The sequence below is a fragment of the Cibotium barometz genome, chromosome 51 (assembly GCF_041138505.1).
Source record: "Cibotium barometz isolate CiBa-2024 chromosome 51, ASM4113850v1, whole genome shotgun sequence".
In the NCBI taxonomy this organism is placed as follows: Eukaryota; Viridiplantae; Streptophyta; class Polypodiopsida; order Cyatheales; family Cibotiaceae; genus Cibotium; species Cibotium barometz.
This window is the reverse complement of record NC_141096.1, coordinates 21,177,473-21,199,797: the sequence shown is the minus strand read 5'-3', so window position 1 is coordinate 21,199,797 and position 22,325 is coordinate 21,177,473. Positions and strand designations below refer to the sequence as shown.

At 41.5% G+C, this 22,325-nt stretch overlaps 1 protein-coding gene across 1 annotated transcript; it reads right to left on the bottom strand.

The window, feature by feature from the left end:
• Positions 1-10,007: 10,007 nt before the first annotated feature.
• On the bottom strand, positions 10,008-15,347 carry LOC147609416 (pentatricopeptide repeat-containing protein At3g09040, mitochondrial-like). The gene has a single exon (XM_086787494.1). It carries the CDS (start codon positions 15,000-15,002, stop codon positions 12,045-12,047), a length of 2,958 nt encoding a protein of 985 aa, XP_086643620.1. The 5' UTR covers positions 15,003-15,347; the 3' UTR covers positions 10,008-12,044.
• Between the last annotated feature and the right edge of the window lie 6,978 nt (positions 15,348-22,325).

Genomic DNA, 22,325 nt, shown 5'->3' with positions numbered 1-22,325 from the left:
GATATATATCATCAGCATGTGACATTTCCACATACTAAAAATTTTAGACAACAAGATACTAGACAACAAATACCTCAGAATGGAGCCCGAAATCAACCTCGAGATGCCTACATGTATAGAAGAATCTATTGAGAAAGAACAATCATAGAAGATGCTAAAACAATTCCTAGATGATATATATCATCAACATTCGACATTTTCACATACTAAAAATTCTAGATAGCATGATATGGGACAACAAATGCCTCATAAAATGGAGCCCAAAATCCACCCTTAGAGCAACATGCGATGCTATAGGTGTAGAAGAAGCTATTGGGAAAGAAAGAACAATCATAGAAGAGGCTAAAATGGTTCCTAGTAGATGGCTTCGTACTCTTGAAGAGAGAAAACTTTCAGCTCCTTTTGATCAGGATGAGAGCGAGAAAAAGAGGTGAACCTATAGATATGATGTGGATTTTTCTTGCATTGGTACCATGTATGATTCGAAAGAACCAGCGTCTTATGAGAAAACTCATGGCAGTGAGCATTGGAAAAAGGCCATGCAGGATGAATATAGTTCCAATATCAACAATGGTACATGGGAACTTGTTGAGTTGCCTCTTGGAAAAAACGTTATCAATACAAAGTTGGTGTATAAAATCAAGTGAAATCTAGATGGGATTATTGAAATATTTAACACAAGGCTTGTAAGCTAATGGATATTCCCAAGAAAAGGAAATAGACTATGAAGAAATAGACTAAGGGATATTCCCAAGAAAAGGAAATAGACTATGAAGAAACTTTTACCCCTACAGCAAAGATGACTACCATTAGGGCACTGTATTGGCAGCACATCATGGATTGAGTATGCATTAATTGGATATTAATATGGCATTCTTGAATGATGATCTTATGAAAGAGGTCTATGTGCATCACCCTCGGCTTTGTGATTGCAGGTCATGAACACAAAGCATGTCTTTTAAAGAAGGCACTGTGGACTAAAGCAAACACCTAGAGTATGGTATGAAAAGATATATGCACATTTGACCAGCCATGGGTTTCATAATAGTCCAAATGAAAGTAATCTTTATGTGCACATGGATGGAGCATTATATGCAAAGATGCATGCACATTTGACTAGCCATGGGTTTCATAATAGCCAAACTGAAAGTACTCTTTATGTGCACATGGATGATGTAAATATTTTGGTCATCATACTTTATGTGGATGACATAATTTTCACGGAACAATAAGACAAAATTTAAAATTTCAAAACTAAATTACATAAAGCATTTGAGGTGTTTAGATACCTCTAGGGCCCTTAGTCTTATGGGATGTTTTACGATGACGCGACAGGGGGCTGATTTTCATCTTTATGCTCAGTGATTCAAACTAGGATGTAGATTTTGACACTAGATGGTCTAATGATTTTCGTTTTTTCTAGTGAATACTTCCATACCTTGGATTAGCAAAAAGCAACCTACAATGGATACTTTTACATGGTGAAGATGAGAACGAAGCAGTCTTCATAGCCATGGTTGAGTGCATATGGTTGAGGAGGTTACTTAATGACGTATGCTAGCTTCCATATCTTGGATTAGCAAAAAGCAACCTACAATGGATACTTTTACATGGTGAAGATGAGAACAAAGCAGTCTTCATAGCCATGGTTGAGTGCATATGGTTGAGGAGGTTACTTAATGACATGTATGCTAGCTAGCAAGGTGCTACTCCCATACTTACAGATAGTCAGAGTCCTATGGCTATTGCGTAAAATCCAATTTTCCATGCACAAACCAAGCACATAGAGGTTCATTATCCTTATGTATAGAAGAGGCTTCATATAGGAGACATTAGCCTCATCTACTCTCCATCATCAGAGGACGTGGAAGATCTTTTGACCAAGGTGCTTCCACGAGAAAAGTTCACAGATTTTTGTAAAGCTTTGGGATTATTACTATTTGGGGTTTGACATACTTTATAAATCTATATATATACTACACATTATCACTATAGGAGGGATTTGTAGGAGATTTCACACTTTGGGTAGTGAAAAAGTGTGTAAGTTTTAGGGGAAGAAAATGCCTAGGGACATTAGAGTTTTATCATTTTATGCTATATACTTATAACCTTAGTGTGGACACTTTTAGTAGTTGTGACACTTAGCTAAAGGTTGGTAAACCTACTATGCATGGTTTATAAAAAGTGTTGGGGAATAAAATGCCTAGGGACATTAGAGTTTTATCATTTTATGCTATATAGTTGTAACCTTAGTGTGCACTTTTAGTAGTTGTGACACTTAACAAAATGTTTGTACACCTACTATGCATGGTGTAGTGTATTGTAAAAAACATAAAAGTGACGGTTTGAAGTGATAATCAATCTTTTATAAGTTTTTCCATCACCTAAATGTAGCTTGTTTCATTAAAACTATTGTACCCTTGTTTGTTTTTATTTCATACAAGCTTTGTGTGATTCGCCTTTGTCTAGAGCTTGTAAACAAAGATGTTGGAAGGTGTAGATAAGGACCAAGAATATAAGTCCCTCTCTCCTAGAGCCTCCCTCTTGGAGACTATCGACTCCGAGGATTGGATTCATGTTTTGGTGACCATGGAATCTCTTCCACATAAGCTTTGTACAATTGGACGGTGCCAATATCACATCCATGTTCGCATTTAAAATAGAACTAGTAGTGGAACCCACTTGACTTGGGCTAGAGTTCCCATATAAAGACCACCTTGGTTGACATCGTGGCTAGCCACAACATGTTATTTTGGGAGACATAGACCCCATTATTAGGCCACCACCTATGGGCCCCTTGCATCATCCACAATAACCATTACTATGGTAACAATTCCCAATCCAAGACTTTCAATTGTTTTAAAGTTGAATTTATATTGGAACTAAACCTATGTCATTTGCAAAATAACCATTACTACGATAAAAAATTCCAAATCTAATGTTTAAAGTTGAATTTTATATTGGAACTAAACCTGTGTCTTGCAATTTTTATGTGACCCTACAGCCAACAGGTATAATGAAAGAGAGTATCATCCTCAGGAAGGGATGGATTATTGCAGCCCCACTGGGGCTATGCAGTCATACTTGATGAAAAATAAACCCAATACTTAAGCTTAAAAATTCCCCATGGAATGGTTATAATCGTACCCTTGGTGGATGAGGGCAAATCAGCATCCCAAGCCTCGCACTCTCCACTTACAAGCCATCACCTTAGGTAATCCCTAACACTCACTCCTCTTGCCTCGCTATGTCGAACCACCCCCTCAAACCATTATGAAGATTCAAAACCTCATCGGCAAAGACGAAGACCATCGCCCAAACTACAACCTCAACAATCCTTCAGGGAGGTCACTAAGAAAGAGTAGGTACCCAAGAGTACCATGGCTAGCCAAGGAAATTACAATGCCCAAGAAAAGACCTAGCACAACCACCATTTAGCTAGAAGCCTACCCAATGAGTGTGGATCTACCAAGCGAGGGCCCCATGCAATAGAGATTTACCAAACCATGAGCCTCATTTGATCCTCTTCAAAATGTTAGAAGCTCAAGGTTTCTACAAGGGAAACCCTTTTGATTGGGTCCACCCAAAAGCCTCACAAATTGCACCCTAATCTCAATTAAAACGCGAGAATTATGGTGCATCAAAACATACAACTCATATCATAAGAGGTTATGCAAGATAATAAGCTTAATAAACCAAAAGCAATCTTCATTAATATCACACAGATGAGTGTTGTGAGTACATCATTTTATAGCTCCATGCAGAAGCATCTAGATCCATAACTAACTCCTACAATCACTGCTTGATTCTCTTCACCTTTTCCTAGAATATCTCCCCCTCCCATGACTCTCAATCATCCCATGTGGCTCATCTTTACACATTATTTCTTATGTTATATACGATCTACCCTTTCACCTTTGCATCTACCTTATTACTTCTTCTTACATTTATCGCAACAAACAACCTTTATTTCTTATTTCTTATGCGATCTACCCTTTCACCTTCGCATGTACCCTTTGATCTACCCTTTCACCTTTGCATCTACATTATTACTTCTTTTTCCTACATTTATCTCAACAAATATCCTTTGATGAAGACCCTTTTAGGCCTCCTTAAATATTTTTTCAAAGGTGCACACTCCCCCTCACTCTTACAATGTACCCTTCATTACTTGTATTTCTCCAAACCCCCCCTCAAGTGATGATTCCCTACCACATACATGTGATCCACTAGGTCTATACTTCTAGTCATGTACTAAAGAAGTCTACCTCGGCTGCCTTGATCTCCGTAGCTCACTGTGCTGGTTTTGGTTTGAGAATTTACACTTGGGTGTGGGGGATAGGGTTATGGTTTGGGGGTCATAGTTGTGCCCTTACAACTTCACTCACTCATTCGGTGAGTGTGAGAGCCCAAGTTGGCTCACCACATAACATACTGCATTCTTATTTGGACGTGTTACATTCTTTTCCGATTCATGGTTGAGGCAAGGTACTCAAACACAGAAACATATTAAATTAAAGATCTTAACTCCCCCTAGATCACATATGATCTTGGAATCCCTAGCATGACAAGATGATGTATAAAACATTATGATCAATGCTAAAGAGAGTGCCAATATTGATGCCAATCTAGAATCACTTGTCAATGATGTGCAAATTGATGACATGTCATGCATTCAAAGAAAAAATTGACTATCACTTTTCACTGCCAATAAAAATCTCAAGAAATAGTCTAAAAACATTAACTACTTTTCCAATTTCTCTTGCAACACCCTAAAGTAATTGTATTGTTCAAGAGTCCTCTAATTATCATTGTAACATGGAGATAGGGGAGAGGTAGTACCTTTTCAAACCTCAAAAAATTGGTGGAGATATAGGAGAGAGGTAGTACTTTTCCAAACCTCAAACACTAACTCTTTTCCCTCCCCTCCTATTCCTCCCCTGCCACAAGCCCTTCCTCTAATAACAATGGAGTTCCTTGATCTTCTAGTTTGACTATTTGAAAACCCTCCACATGTAGGCATTCTACCATTTCTTTACCTTTATCTTCTACTACCTTGTGACCACCTCCATCATGATGAGTCCAGACAAGCCATTGGGCTAACTCGATAAGCCATCAAGTAGCGTCAAGCAATCAGGTAGTCGATCAACCATGTGTTTAGGAAAATGCTTCTACTACTCAGGTAGTCGATCAACCATGTGTTTAGGAAAATGCTTCTACTACTCAGGTAGTTCGTTAAGGAGGCCAACCCCTACCTAGGTAGTAGGGCCCCACAGTGCCATATGAATAGAGCATGCACCCACCCACCAATGCTCAAAAGAGAACATAATTTTCAACCAATCAAAATAAGGACAACTCTTAAATCTATCCAGTTTTTGTTTTCAAAATCCCTAGTATATGCCACTTTTATAACTAAAATATATGAAAATTTGTTTCTTAAAATCAAGGCTCCAAGGCTCCTTGAAATCTCAACCAGTTTTCTAAGTTCTCGTCAATAAAAATATATTAGAATGCCGTTCTTTTCGAGCACTTCACCCACCCCATTTATATATATATATATATGATGTTCACCCTCCGAAATCAAAGGAGACATGTTGTCGGCCTCCCCCCTTTCTCCCCCCCTCCTGCCTTAGCCAACTGAGACTCTTTTCTCCTACTCATAAGAGAAACACTACCCTCTAATGGGCTACCCAAAAACACTGAAGGAATGCAAGCAATAGTACATGCTCTTCTGTTGAGAAAACAATCCGTCCGTACCAAAACATACATGGGAGAGAGAGAGAGAGAGAGAGAGAGAGAGAGAGAGAGAGAGAGAGAGAGAGAGAGAGAGATGAACATTAGGAGAGATAGAGATGTCTTCTTCTAGCAGAAGAAGAGAGAAGAGAGAATGTGATCGCGTTAGTAAGTGATGGACAGTAAACTGAGGACACGTTCTCAAGTTGCGACACTCGTTTGGGAGTCTAGATGGACCTAAATGGTCATGAAAGTTATGCACAATCTCTGCGGTACTATGTTGTAATTTAATATGGTCCCAATCAAATGATATGATCGGTTAAGCATTTTAAACCGAATCATGGGTTAGCCAACATGACCGATTGATATCCATGCTGACCCTGGGTACTATATATAGACTAGTTTGCCAACCTTAGTTCATCATCGAGTTCATTGTGTGCAAGCACTCTTGTAAGCAAGACACCCTCCGTCTAGAGTTTATCTAGATCGCCAACGTGGCCAACTCATATCCATGCTGACCTTGGGTACAATATATAGACTAGTTTGGCAACCTTAGTTCATTATCGAGTTCGTTATGTTCAAGCACTCTTGTAAACAAAACACCCTCCTACGTCTAGAGTCTATCTAGATCACCATCAAAGCTCCTTACCTCTCACATGGGTGGATGGATACCCATCAATTTGTAATCAAATTTTACAAGCACTAATATTGTTTAATCTCCACTTCGTTTTTTTGCAATTCAGTGCTTTGTATTGTGTTTATCCTACTTCTACTATTGTGTTTTCTTACAACAAGAATATCATCTACTCTTTTAGCTTTTTCATGCGCAAGAGAACTCAAGATTCGGCAAAGAGGGGTTTGGTGATTAGTCTAAGCTAATACTCCCATTAATGGAGATTTTTGCATGACTTCTCAAAGGGAGTTTTTTTGTTTTTCGAGCCGACGTTAGAGACAAGTGGACTCGTTCTAAGACTCGAACAAATAAGAAATGCTTTTGTCATTAGCTTTGTTATCACTAGCCTTAAAGACAGTTTCGCTACTTCCCTAATGCATTGCCCAGGAAGACCCATGAAATGGGCATGACAACGACCAAGCACTCCTAGAGGAGCCCAAGTAGCCCAGGTACTGTGGGACTTGCCACCTAGCGCACCCACTAAAAACTCTGTATACTCGATGGATTTCCGGATAGGAATTTCCCTACCCAAGTTGGGCATCAACTCAATGGGAGTCTATCATGAATATAACTCAACAAGAGGATTCCGATCAAAAGCCATCACTTCAATAGTAGGTGCTTGATCAGAGGTTTTGTCAGCCATTTTTTTTGCAAGTTTTACTGTTGATGAGGTGAGGATGGGGATTTTGGCTTCCAAAGTGGTCTTCCAGAGACAGTTTCTTTAGGACAAAGGACAAGTAAGGACAGTTGAATCTTATGACACATCCCATGTCCCTGTTAAGTAGGACAAGAATCTGTCAGATATAATGGGTCAAGCCACAATGAAACTATGCAAAAAACGGTTCAGTTGAGGTTTCCTAGACGAGCAATGGCGTGAGAACGGAGTTACAATGTGAGTGTTTACTGCTATTGTTGGAAGTTGCAATTGGGCAAAGTTGCAACAATAAATGGGTTATGGGAAGAGGCCTTTATTGCGGAAGATTGTGAACCACCTCCACCATGTGGTCTACGCTTGGGCACCCACCAGTCTAGATAGGTAATCGAGTAATCTGGATAGGCCACTAGGGAACATGGAGCAGCAGTTGGGGAGTCGGTTAGCCACGTGGGCAAGTACGACAGTTGGTGATGTAGCAGTTGGTGTTGAAATATCAAGCTCAACACGAGCTGACACTTATGATATTGGGTGGCTTTTTTACCACTTACATCAGTGGCGTGTTTGGTAGGATGCTGAGCTGACACTTATGATATTGGGTGACTGTTTTTACCACTTACATCACTGGCGTGTTTGGTAGGATGCTAACATGATAGATCTTCGCCGCCAATGATTCTACAGCTAGACTACTCCAGCTGCAAGTCCAACACTGAGTTATAGCATACTTATCTTGCCAGCTTACTCACTTAGCGTATGAACCGCATGTACATAGTACTTTAATACTGATGTAAAAATGAGAAGTGAAAAAGTGCAACAAAATAATTATGCGTCCTCTAACTAAAGTAATGAGGATAATGAAAGATTGTTTGTTATGCGACATATGCTTAATGGTGTGTCGAAAAATGATATATCCACATGCAATGATGATGTATGGTATGTGGATTTAGGTGCTTCGAACCACATGACCAGTCATGGCGACTCAGGGGGGGAGGGGGTCACTAATAAATACGTAAACATAACACGTGGGTTCAACATAAGGGATTTTTAAAATCCCATTTTTACACATTTTTTACATACAGAAAGGTACCGAGTTCGTTTGTCGGTGTCTCTTGAAGAGCTCCCGACAAGGGTGTAGTAGCCAACACAAAGGGGGGAAGAGTAGATGAAGCTCTTACTCTCATACCGCTTCCTGTGCTTCTCTTGCTTACCGCTCAACTCCTTAGCATGAACCATGCTCTGATACCACGAAAAGATGCAGGGAAAAAGAGAGCTTGAGCTCTTGCAACAATCACACACACACTCACACAAATCTTAGAAGAGAACACACAAGATGAGAGGCTGAAAATTGTTCTTCTTCTTTAACAAAAGAGGTCTACAAAGGAGATAAAGTGACGAACACATACTAGAGTATATACAAGCGGTCCATAATGTAAACACGCTAAAGTGGAGTAGGTAGATGTGGACTAGTCAGTGTAGTCCAACTGTAGAATCTCTAGCGAAGATATGTCGGTGAGAGCTACCAACCTACTAGTGATATAAATATCAAACGGTCATGCAGGCACCTTGTGAGTGTCAGCTCATGTTGAGCTTGATATCTCAATATAGTTTTGGTTAGGTTGTTAGATGCTTGTTTGGTGAGAGCTTCACGATGGAGCGTTGAGACAGAGCTATAGAGACAGTCTTCCCCCGGCATTTCAACGTGAGTTGAAGGTAAGCAGAGATGTTTTGTTTGATGAAATGAGTAGCTAGTATACTACTAAAAAAGATGTTGTTGGGGTTGATGTAACTTGAAATGTGATTGCACAGAATGCAAGTTAACAATCACAGTCATTGAGTGGACCTGGAGAGTCCTCTTGTGTTGGGTCTATTGGATAGACCATGGAGTGGCAAGCTACGTTAAAATACTAGTCCTAAAAATGCAGCTGGTACCTCACAGAAAGACAAAGAGAAGGTTGGTGAGCCTCTTGGTATACCCAACATTTCTGTAGGGCATTCTTATGTTGATGGAGAGTCTAGTGACTCGGAGCATAGCCTTGATGATGAGCTTGGGATTCCAGCTATTAGAACACCTGGTGTAGGAAAGGCGAGAGAAGCTGTAAAAATGCCAAGTAATGCATATATGGCTGAAGCTGCATCCACATGTTTTGAAGAAGCTGTTGGAAATTTAGATTGGAAGAAAGCCATGGATAAAGAAATGGTTACATTGGATGCAAATGAGACTTGGAACTTGGTACCATTGCCTGAGGACAAGAAGGTTATTGGATGCAAGCGGGTGTACAATTTCACGAAAGCCCTGGGAGAGCAAAGAAGCTTCGCAAATTTCGAACTATGCTTGGAGTCCTAAAGATGGAGTTGAGCTTGAGGGAGAGTGTTGAGATGTCAAGCTCAACATGAGCTAATACTTATGCTATGCCTAGGTGACCATTTCCGCCACTTACATCACTGGCGTATTTGGTAGGATGCTAATATGATAGATCTTCGCCAGTGCTTCTATAGCTAGATTACACCAGCTACTAGTCCACCACTGAGTTATGGCATACTTATTTTGCCAGCTCACTCACTTAACGTGTCCACATTATGGACCGCATGTACATACTACTTTAGTACTTATGTTGTATTTCCCTTTATCTTTTGGTAGAATCCTTTTGTTCAGAAGAATAACAACAATAATTTTCAGCCTATCATCTTGTGTATTCTCTTCTAGGATTTGTGTGAGTGTGTGCTTGTAAGAGCTTAAGCTCTCTTCCTCCTTGCATCTTTTCAATTGGGTAACAAGTTGAGCAAGCCGACCCCTGCATGGGACCCCACAAAGTAACCTATAAATAGAACAAACCCACCCACACTTATCCATCATAAGATATTCAGCCTATCATCAAGCTTGGAGCATCCAAGAAGAGCTTACATGCACATCTGAAAGCAAGAATCGACAGTGATTGACGACATCAGTGATTTGCCATCAACTCGGGCATTTTCCCTGTATCATTGATCATTTATATTCCCCAGACGGTCATTGTACATGTCTTATTGTATAATTGAGCTTGGGTTCTCAAGCTTTACATCAGATTGAATTAGTTACGTGTGCATACACGCGCATGTGTGTGTTTGTGTTTGCTCAAGTCTTCTGCTGTGATCCTCTCTCTATGAACACTTTCAATACCAGTAAGTCTACAATATAGGAGGTGTTCTTTTCTGCATGACTATACAATCTCTTGAGTAATGTCCATGTGTCCCATGTCTGAAGGAAGCTGCTGCAAACCCCTGCATGTTCAGCGCAGACGTCATCCATCTGAGATCAAGAGGGTTTTCTTCTGCCCTTAGTTACGGTTTCATTCTTTTTATGTAAGGTGCCTTTGTGTTGTTGTGCTATGGTCAGCTGTGCTTGCGGTGATCACAACAAAGTTGACAATATTTTATTCACATAAGAGCCCGTTCCCATAGGATGGCCACACACCTTCTCCCCCACACCGCCCGAAGGAGTCCAGAAGAGGTGGAAAGACTTTCGCCTCTTTCTATGTGATCAGGCTCCAAGATTTCAGACAGTCCAGATCAACACCACCTGCTGAGTGATGTCATCTTTGTGAAATGTGAGAAATTGTCAGTCTGTGTTTGTTATGTGATTGCAACCTTGTTGCCAGTTTGCTCCCACCATAAGCAGCCATTAGCTGACTTTGATCACATCACCTAGTGTCCATTGAGTTCCCATCGGTGTGACCTCCAGTCATGCAGATTCTGACAGTTGTCATACCATCCATCTCTGTATGTTCTAAACCATGCCCCCATGAGTCGTCGAGACAACACAAGACGCCTATTATGTAGGGTGTGCGCAATCACCCAACCTGCAGAATGGGCTTCCTTCCACCCATTCTGTAGTTCATCATTGCTGCTACGAAGCACAATACTGTGTCACTATCTTCTTGTGCTCCACCACCTTCATCTAATCAGATAACCTTGACAACTTCCTCTGTGACAGTTGTGATGACTGTTGTGTTGCCCGACCATATTCATCACCTTGCTAATATCACTAACTCTTCATCGTAGTATGTGCCATTATCAAGCCATTGGTGTTACTACTACGAATTTTTCTCTCTCAATGCATCCCCACTTCCTCGAGTCCATTTTGTCCTCTGTCAGCACCATCTGATGCCCCTGCCTCTGTGTTTATGTTCCCTAGTCAGTCAAATGGGTGCCCTCAATTTGTCAACAAAATAAGCCCCCATGTTTATGTTGAACCATCACGAAACTTCTTGGGTGTCAAGCCAAAATAAAATAAAATTTGTTGTATTAGCCATAAAGCCCTCAAAGGTTTGCTCAGATTCACGTCTGTTGTGAACAAATGACAGGCCAAAAATTGTTCATTGTATTGACCATTAAACCCTCGAAGGTTTGCTCAGAGTCATGTCTGTCGTGAAAAAAAGACATGCTGCAGTCGTCATTGTCGGATGCGCTGAAATGTCCATGAAGGCACCACTGACAACTCATGTCTGAATAACTTCAAGTTCTTTCCCGACAATTAATTCCAATTTCCTACCATAGGAACAGAGACTATAGGGAGATGCGACCCAGCAGAACCACTTTGCTTTTTGAGCGAGCTGATTGGAAAAACTACAAGCTTTGTTGGAACATAGATATGGAACATAAGGAAAATTTTGAGAGGGTTAAAAAAGGGAATCACAATGTTAGCAAGGGAGATGCAAAATAAGGGGGAGAGGGGAGAAGAAGAGAGAGGAGAAACACATGGAGATGTGAGAAAATAAGGAAGTATATGAAAGGACGCTAGAGACAGGAGGCTGATGAGAAGAAAGAAGAAAGAGAAGCTGATATTGGCCGAAAAAGGGGGGTTTTGAAAGGGAAACGATAGGTGGTGGGGGAAACGGCCAAAGGATTTCGGACCTTTGGACCACCGAACTAGCTGAAACCCCCCAAAAACCCATGACACTACCTCACAACCCTCCTTATCGTCATTTTAAGCAAAAAGGTCTTCTAGCTTTACATACGTGCATTTGCATGGGAAAACCCAACCAAAAAGGGATGCACAGTTTCACCAGGGTCAATCCACCAACTATCTCTTGGCTGCTTCTGAGCTTGTTTTTCCAATCTCAATGCTTCAACCTTGTTTGCATCCTCATGCAAGGCAGCATCTTGGTAGATGTTAAACATACAGATGTAAGCTGAATCATCCTTTTCATCCAATCGCAATGCATGTTCAAATGCATGTCTTCCAAGCTCCACATTTCTCCACTTTCTACAAGCCCCTAACACAATATGCCACACTAGAATACCAGGATGAAACGGCATCTTCTTGATCATTGCTACTGCTTTGTCTATATGGCCCGCACGGCCAAGGAGATCAATCATGCAAATGTAATGCTCAAGAGTTGGGACAAGACCATGGTCTTTGCTAATGGCCTCAAAATACATCTGGCCCTTATCCACGAGACCTTCATGACTGCATGCACTTAGAACACTCCCAAATGTGACCAGATCTGGATTTATACCTTCTCCTATCATTTTGTCAAAGATACAAAAAACATGTTCACTCTCTCCCAGTTGGGCATATCCTGCCATTAGTGAAGTCCACGAGACCACATTTCGAACTGAAAGCTTGTCAAACACTTTCTGTGCTGTTGCAAGCAAGCCACATTTTGCATACATAAAAACCAAGGTGTTGCCAATGAGAGGCTCTATTTCCAACCCTTTTCTGGCAATATCAGCATGTATTTCTTGTCCCTTTGCTGTGGCTCCTATGCTGCCACAAGCTTTCAAGCTGCAAACAAGTGTGACAGAATTTGGAGAGACACCTTCATGTTGCATCTGTTTGAAACAATTGAGTGCTTCTTCACCATGCCCTTGTTCAGCATATCCTGCTATTACTGCATTCCATGAGACTACACTTTGAACCAGAAGCTTGTCAAACACTTTCTGTGCTTCCACAAGCAAGCCAGATTTAGCATACATGTCGACCAAGGTGCTGCCAATGCAGACGTCTCTTTCAGGCAACGATTGTTTGGTAATCTCAGTGTGTATTTTCCTGCCCTTGTCTGTGGCTCCTTTGCTGCCACAAGCTCTCAAGGTGTAAACAAATGTAATAGCATCTGGGGAGACGCCCTCATGTTGCATCTGCTCAAAACAGTTGAGTGCTTCCTCACTACACCCATGTTCTACGAATCCTGCTATTAGTGCATTCCACGAGACCACGTCTCGAACTCTGAGCTTGTCAAACACTTCTTGCGCTTCTGCAAACAAGCCACATTTACCATACATATCGACCAAGGTGTTGCCAACAAGGAGCTCTCTTTCCAAACCTATTCTGGCAATTTCAGCATGTACTTCTTGTCCCTTGTTTGTGGTTCCTATTATGCTAAAAGCTTTCAAGCTGCAAACAAATGTGGCGGCACTAGGGGAGATGCCCTCCTGTTGCATCTGTTTGAAACAGTAAAGTGCCTCCTCAGCACGCCCGTATTCGGCATGTCCTGCACTTAGTGCAGTCCATGAGACTACATTTCGAACCGGGAGCTTGTCAAGCACATCATGTGCTTCTGCAAGGGAGCCACATTTGGCAAACATATCGACCAAGGTGTTGCCAATTACAAGGTCTCTTTCCAAACTTTTCCTGATAATTTCAGCATGCATTTCTCGACCCTTGTCTATGGCTCCTATGCTGCCACAAGCTTTTAAGCCGCAAACAAGTGTGACATAATCCGGAGAGATGCCCCCGCTTTGCATCTGTTCAAAACAGTCGAGTGCTTCCTCAACATGCCCATGTTCTATATATCCTGCAATCAGTGCATTCCAGGAAACTACGTTTCGAATTGAGAGCTTGTCGAATGCTTCCTGTGCTTCTGCAAGGAATCCACATTTAGCATACATGTCAACCAGGGCACTGCCAACAAAAATGTTTCTTTCCAGCAATCCTTTTCGGTATACCTCAGCATGTAATTCTCTGCCCTTACTTGCCACTCCTATGCTGCCACAAGCTTTCAAGCTGCAAACAAATGTGACAGCAGTCGGAGAAACACCATCATGTTGCATCTGTTCGAAATAGTTGAGGGCTTCCTCACCATGCCCATGTTCCGTATATCCAGCCATTAGTGCTGTCCACGAGACTACATCTCGTACTGGAAGCTTGTCAAACACTTCTTGTGCTTCTACAAGCATGCCAGATTTAGCATACATATCAACCAAGGTGCTGCCAACTACAAGGTTATTTTCCAGCAACCCTTTTTTGGCAATTTCAGCATGTATTTCTAGTCCCTTGACTGTGCCTCTTATGCTGGCACAAGCTTTCAAACTGCAAACGAGGGTGGCAGCATCTGGAGAGATGCCCTCATGTTGCATTTGTTCAATACATTTGAGTGCTTCCTCACCAGGTCCGTGTTCTGCATATCCTCCGATTAGTGCAGTCCATAAGACTATGTCTCTAGTGGGGAGCTTGTCAAACAATTCCTGAGCTCTCGCAAGAGAGCCACATTTCGCATACATATCGACCAAGGTGCTGCCGATGAAAATGTTTCTTTCTAGCCACCCCTTTCTAACAATCTCAGAATGTATTTTGTGGCCTTTTTCCGGATCTTTCAGCATAGTGCAAGCCTTCACTAAGGCCACAAAAGTGTACCCACTAGGATGTAAAGAATCATCTTGCTGCATTTTCTCGTACAAGGTGAGAGCATGTTGTGACTCCCCACATTTGACATAGCCTGTGATGAGAGAATTCCACGAGCATTCATCCCGATAAACCAGCCTGTCAAAGACTTGCTGGGCACGACACATGCTTGCAACTTCCACCAACATCAAGACGAGGTAGTTTCCGAGCAATGGATGAGCTTCAAGCCCACTTTCATGCATGTGGGCATGCAAGCGTAGTGCATGGGCGAGGTTTCTCTCTTTTCTGCACTTGTACAGTATGCCTGCAAAGTCCTCAACCGTGGGAGGCTGAAGGGGCGGCATCCGTTGTTGCAGTGTATCCTGTCAGCTAAGCATGTACCCACGCACAGGATCACCACCAGTGCTGCTTTGGTTCTCCTAAGCACAAGGCTTTTGAAATCTTCCCACCCAAATGGGGAAAATCTATGACGGAAATCTGGGGTCCTTGCAACACGCAAAGGGCAACTGAGACTCACTTCAACAATTGGACTTCTCCGTCGATCGTGTTGCTGTTGTGCCATTTCTGTCCCACCACGGGGGATCTCTCCAGGCTCCCATAAGCCCTCGGTTATACGTGCCTGCATTTCCGTTCGCAAGGATGGCGTCTCCGGTGCCTACATCTCGGCAGAGAGAGAGAGAGAGCGAGAGAGAGAGTTCAAGACTTAAAAATGAAGTTAATTTTTGGTTCGGTCAAATTTTGCAAATTTTTTTTATAAGCTCGGAATCATATTAGAATATAAAGAGAAGCATTTACAAAATAACTTGCTTTTTAATGAAGAAGCATAAGTTCAATACCTAAGCTCCTAATCCAATTCATTTTTCATAGAGGTCAGATTCTGAATATACTCTCTCAACTCAGAATCTTGCCTTATGACATCATCCACTTCCTCACTAGCCACTTGACCATCCTTTTCCAACCTTTTCTTTCTGAATTCGGTTGATTCTCCTCGAACACATCCTTGGTCTTCCCCATTTGCAACATTTCTTCAAGATCATTTTTCGTGTGTATAGTGCTTCACGTGCCTTGTAGCTGACTTTATGCAAGAGATATGCTCGTAACTTGGATGTTCTTGATCCCTCATACAAAGGGGTTGATGCCGAATTTCATACTCCGGCTGCTAGGTATACAGGGTACATATGCTCACCATCTGTCACGTAGATCACCCTCATACAAAGGGGTTGATGCGAATTTCACACTCAGGCTGTTAGGTATACGGGGTACATATGCTCACCCTCTATCACATAGATCGCATCTCAAACCAAGGAGCATGTTGGTATTTGCATGATTAAACAAGCAATTATTTTGATTAATCCAAACAGCCTACAAGTATTCAGCACGTATGACATTCTACACTTATGTAGAGCACTTTAATTGTTGCGCTAATAGGATTTCTTGCCAACTAAGTTCACAATTCTGAAGAGGGGAGACACATAGATTCAAGAACTAAAGTACTTCCCTATTGTGAGGGCATCCAATGAATAGATGTGTAATGGTTTCTTGTTCCCGTTTACATCTAGGGCATATACCATCCCCAAATCCTATTTGATGGGCTCTAGCATTGGTCCATAGGGCTTTATGCATAATCAGCCAGAGCAGGAAAGATATTTTGGCAGGATCATTGGAGACCATATTTTTGAGAACTTGAAACCCCATTGTTTTCTATCCCACTATAGGTTCCATCTATTATTTAGCTTGCAGTGCAGACAGTTTATGTTTGGGCTTCCATGAGAAAGCCTTGGCTGGAAAGCCTTGCTATCAGGGGTCCCTTTAGTCGGAGCAAAGCTATTTTTTCCTTAGGCCATAGCTTTTTCCTCTCTGAGATCAGTTGAAAATTTGATTCAAATAGCTTGTAACAATCCCTAAGCTCCAAAGATCACAGTGAATCACCTCTGGTTATTCCTACACCACAGATTACCCCAAGGTGCTAATGCCCTTTTTGTGAAGTTTGTGGGCATGTTTGTACAAGTTTTCTGATATATAGTTTCCCATTGCCATGAAAAACCAAGTGGAGTCCAAGTGTGGAGAATACCAGCATGTTTCCTAATCTTGTTGTGTAGTCTAATTTCTAATTTACATCTATTCCAGGCCTGTCATATCGATCTGACTAGAGGGCTTCCTTGTGCTTTTATTTTCATTGGACTAAAGAAGAGCACCATTTTAGGAATCTTCTTCCATTGGTGAAGGTAAGACAGTCTAAATTTTTCAACATTCATGTTAAGAAGTATTGCCCAATCTTCCTGAGGACATAGAAGGCTTCTCACTGTCCATTTCACAACCATACAGTCTGCTACATTAATGATGTTTGATATGCCCAATCTACCTTTATTCTTAGGCAAGGCATGGACTTGCCATGCAACTTTAGGCATTTTGGATTCCTCTCCATTGCCAGACCACATGAAATTTCTTCATAGTCTCTCTAAGTATTTGAGATCTTTGTTGAGGGGTGTCAACATGAAAGGAAGTAGATACCAGTAGGGAAGAGGATGTGTTTGAGAACAACAGCTCTTCCTACAAAATTGTGTTGGAGCACAGTCCATCATTTAAACTTATCTTGCACTCAATCCATTACCCACATCCACCTTTGATGCATGGTTACACCAAAATCCATCGTAATACCCAATCCCTTGTTTAAACTTATTTTGCACTCAATCCATTACCCACATCCACCTTTGGTGCATGGTTACACCAAAACCCATCATAATACCCAAAAAGCCTAAAGATATGGCCTTCCTTAATTGAATTTGTTCAATTTTTCATTTGCTCCCACTTCTAACGCTTGATGTGTGCAACCTTCACAAAGATATCCTTTGGTTTAGGAGGTTGTGAATATTTTTTGGTTCCTGTTTTAAGACATTCTCCTGTACCCCTTGTGTAAAGTGTTGTTTTACAAGCTTTTTGGCTTTGATGCACCTTGGCTTACAAACGTGTGAGAATATTTAGTGGAACCATGGACAAGTGTCCATTCTGTGCACTTAAGAGAGACTATGGGTTGTGTGGTGTCAGGAGGTGCATAGCATTCCACACTAGCCAGTATGTAACCTTGTGTAGTCCATGACAATAGAAGCATTGCATTGTTGGTCTAACTGCTTCCTTAGCATTTTCTATTCTTGGTTTTATTTATGTTGGAGACTAGATGTGTGTATGTGGTTCCTTGGTTTTGCGATGATCGATGTGCACTTGTTACATGTGAATACATACATTGTGAATCAAGGAGACTAGATGTGTACATGGGGCTCCTTGGTTTCTACAATGGACATCTCAGAGGTTAATGTCTCTTTGTCCCTTGCTTTTACTAGTTTAGATGAGAAAATGTTTACCTCAATGATATCTTCCATCAACATACTATCATCCAAACCAAATGGATTGCTTCTTTCGCAACATTGATCAAAAGTATATGGATCATGGATTTGAGACTATGATCAAATATTTATGCAAAAAATCAACCCACCGAAGAGCTAGGGTTTTTTGCCTAATTGTACAGCCACCTAGTTCCCAGGCACACTGGGGCTCTCCCCCATGGAGAAACTAGGGGGTTCGGCTTGGGCACCCCCAAACCAGCCTTGAAACAAACACCTTAGGTTCCCCTTCATTCGGAAGGCACTTTGCCCCAAAACAGGCCATCAACACGGAACGTGCATGCTCAAGGCTCATCTTTTCAGGCGGCGACATCATTGCAAGGCATGCAAGGGGTCTAGCAAACTGCAGTCGAAAGGAGGGAAATCATGCATACACCTCCTCCCACGTGGCCCCATTTCTTGGGATAGATAACCTTACATTTGGCCATTTTCAACCTGACCCGCAAGCTGACTTTCACTCAACCCTCAACCCTGAATATGGCTTCTATGGGGATCACTGGAAGTGGAATCGGAGACGGAGGAGCCATCAGGGTCGTCTTGCAGAGCGGAGAAACGGTGACGCTGGATATGGATGAGATTCATCAAATCAACGAAGCCCTCTCCAAAGTGACCAAAGGCAAAGTTTTCAAACTCCAGCCAGGAACGACAAAGTAGGAGGCGACCAGCACGATCGAGTTCAAGATAAGCAATCTGGAACTGGTAAGACTTCCCCGTTTCATTACCTAAAAATCTAGTTAATGAATGGAGTTCTTCTTACCAGGCATGGGCTGTTGTGGGTCTGTGTTTTGGCCCCTGTCCACCAGTAGAATTTCTTTGTACATGGATTAGGAATAACTGGACAATAAGGGGTTGGGAAGTCAAGAAAGCTTAATTTTTTCCCAATAATTACTATTGTTTTCTCTTTAAAAATAAACAAATGGCTCTCAACGTACTTGGTGGACAATGGATGATATGAAATTCTCCATTGTTTGTTTTTAAATTGTCTCCAAACTTCTCTCCCTTGGGTCCCCAAGTGGGAGGGATGCATTCCGGAAAATCTCAAGTGGGAGGGATGCATTTCCCAGCCCCCAATGAGAAGACCCCCAAGCCCTCTGGGAAACCTCCTTCTCCAAAACCCCCAAAACATGATGCTAGACAACTTAACAACATTGTCCTTTAATACTAAAGTACTCAGTAATGAAATTAGACCGAGAGTGATAAAAGATTGGTTATGGCAGACAGACTTAAAGTCTGCCATTATATTCCTTCAAGAAATCAAGGTTGTGGGAGACATATTGTAGAGGAATCTTTTGACAGTGTCCAAGAACCACCATTGGTTTGTGATATTATAAGCAAGATGGTGGAGGGACAGCCATGGGCATAGTTGAATCTCTAGCTGCTTGCATCAAAGAGGTTAATATTGACCCCAAACACAGATGGATTGCTGTACGGATTGATACAGGGGAAGACATGTTTGTTGTTATGTCAGTTTATGCCTCGGGCCCTGCATGGTCCAAACCGGAGTTGTGGACATCCTTAATGAAAATACAACCACCACCAATTCTCCAGCTTGGAGACTTTAACATGGTGGAAGCTCAGATAGACAGATACAAACAAATGGGGCACACTATCATTGGCTAAGAAAAGAAAAACTGGGAAGAATGCAAATTGTTTCATTCCCTTCATGACCTGCCATCCTCAAATGACTTCACTTGGAGCAATGGTAGATCAGAGTTACTAACAAGGAAGGCTCGGTTGGATAGATGCTCTTAGTCAGAAATATCTGAGCTCAACCGTAACAATCATGAAAAATATTGTTCTTTCAGATCACTACCCCATTGTAACTCTCAAATCATCGTGTGTAAGGATAAAATCTGGATGGTTCCATACAGACCCAAAAATGTTCCAAATACCTTCAGTTCAAGAAGGAATCAAACAAATTTAGGAGGATTCCTTTTCCTCCATTCATGCTCCGGCTAGAGCTTGGTCATAAGCGATGAGGGAATCTCAAAACTTTTTAGTATTTGTTAAAAAAGAGGTGACCAAAGCCCGTGCTCATAGAAGGAACATCAAATACTCCCATCGTAAGGAGCTTGAGAGAGCAAAATGTCCACAACTCAGGATGACCTGAGCAATGAAATTAATGTTCTCAGAGAAGATATGAGGAATGAGGAAACAATTCAAAACCAATATCTAAAACTCTTCATTAGGGAGTGGTGGGCTGGCAAAATAGATAGGCCTTCCAAAGAGATGTTTAAAATTCTTAAGATGAAAGCAAACAAGGACTAGTGCCTTTTCTTTAAAACCTCGAATGGACAGCTGGCAAAATCTATAGAAGAAAACATGAACAAAGCAAAAGAATATTTCTCGAATATATTCAGTGAGACTATAGTAAAAAATGAAGAGAAAGACAGGGCACGCAAGGTGATTGTGAATTGCAGACAGAAAACGGTCCCTAGCTCCATAGCAACAACTCTGGAAGCTGACATCTCTGAGGAAGAAATTGCAGATGCAATAGACTATCTAAAGAATGGCAAAAGCTCGGGCATTGCTGTTGCTGCTGCCTGCTGAATTCTTTAAATAGTTCAAGCAGGTGCTTACCTCACCTCTTCTTCGGGTGTGGCAGGAGAGCGTAGAATATGGAGCTCTTCCAATATCCCTGAATGAAGGGATTATTAAATTGATTCACAAAAGGGGAGCAAAAGATGACCTTTCCAACTGGAGATTGATTTCCATGTTGCCTACTGCATACAAGATCTTTGCTAAAGTTTTCACAAAAGAAGGCTGAGTGAGCTAAAAATGTGGGTCATGGAGGAATAGAAAGGATTTATAAAGGGCCACTTTATTCTAGATGCCATTATTTCTTTATGGGAAGGTGTGGAACATGCCGAAGAGACGGACCAAGACTTCATTTTCTCCAAAATTGATTTTGATAAAGCCTATGATAGGCTTGAATGGGACTTCATCCTCCAATCCTTAAAGGATATGGGGTTAGGTCCTCGGTTCATCCAAAAGGTTGCAACTTTATTTGGGAATGCTAGAGCAAGAGCAGTGATTAATGGCAAAATATCTGCATCTTTTGAGCTCAAGAAATCTATAAGACAGGGGTGCCCTCTAGCCCCTCTCCTTTTTACGATAGCTGCAGATGCTCTAAGCTAGCTTGTACAAGATGCAATGCAGAAAGGGGATATGAAAGACATTGAACTGCCTCACAAACAAGGGTCAAATGTGCCTACAGCTTTTTGCAGATGACACCAATGGATTGATTCATAATGATGACAAATATATTAGAACTTTCTAGGATTGCCTTCAGATCTTCTACACGGCCTCTAGGTCCCGAATTAATCATCAGAATATAGGAATTAAAATGATGATCAATGACCCGCCAGATTGGATTGTTCAATTGGGATGTCAAATCTTAAAAGAGGGTCATATATTCCGGCTGTTGGGCATTCCCATGGGATTTTGAGTCTCATTAAAATAGCGGTGGCAGTGGGTTATGGAAAAAGTTAGAGCAAATTGACAGATGGAAGGGATACCAACAAAACTTAGCAAGAAGATGCTTAGTGCATAAGCACCTTCTTATACCTACAACCATCTACTTCCTATCGTGTTGGATGCCATCCAAGAGCAATATCAAAGAGCTACAGTCATTACGCAGGAACTTCCTTTGGTTAGGAGATGCGGACATGTATAAAATCCCTAAGGTGGCTTGGAATTACTGTACACAACCTAAACAGAAAGGAGGACTTGGGCTCCCAAATATAGAAGACCTTGCCACTCAATTTGGCAACTAAATGGATTATTAGAAGCTTGTCCCAACCAAATTCAGACTGGTCAATACTTATTCACAGGAATTTGAGTGCTCACAGGATGATTGAGAGACCGTAAGGGAGAAGCATTCCATTTGTGCCTATGTTCTTCTCCTTTTCATCCAATCCAAGATAAACCAATGGGATCCTGACAAGGCAATACTCATACAGTGCAGAAACCCCCTCACCCTAGATGCACTTAATTGGGGACATTCTAACTTGTTGTTACCCATCCCCCCTTCCCTTCCATGGAATGCTGATGCATGTGAGATTAAACTCTAAATGGAATATCGTCTGGGACATAAAATAGTGGGAATTCCTATTGGAATTAGGGTTAGGGTTGCAACAATGCACACACACAAGATAGAGAAGCTTGAGAGCACACAAACTCACTAGAATAGCATAAACAAATGTGTGACAGATACAAAAGATAAGTACACATCCCAAAATGAGTAGATAAGAGGGTGTACATACACAC

What these genes read in the sequence shown, in the direction of transcription:
- LOC147609416 (XM_086787494.1), bottom strand. Translation starts at nt 15,002, where the DNA reads ATGCCGCCCCTTCAGCCTCCCACGGTTGAGGACTTTGCAGGCATACTG.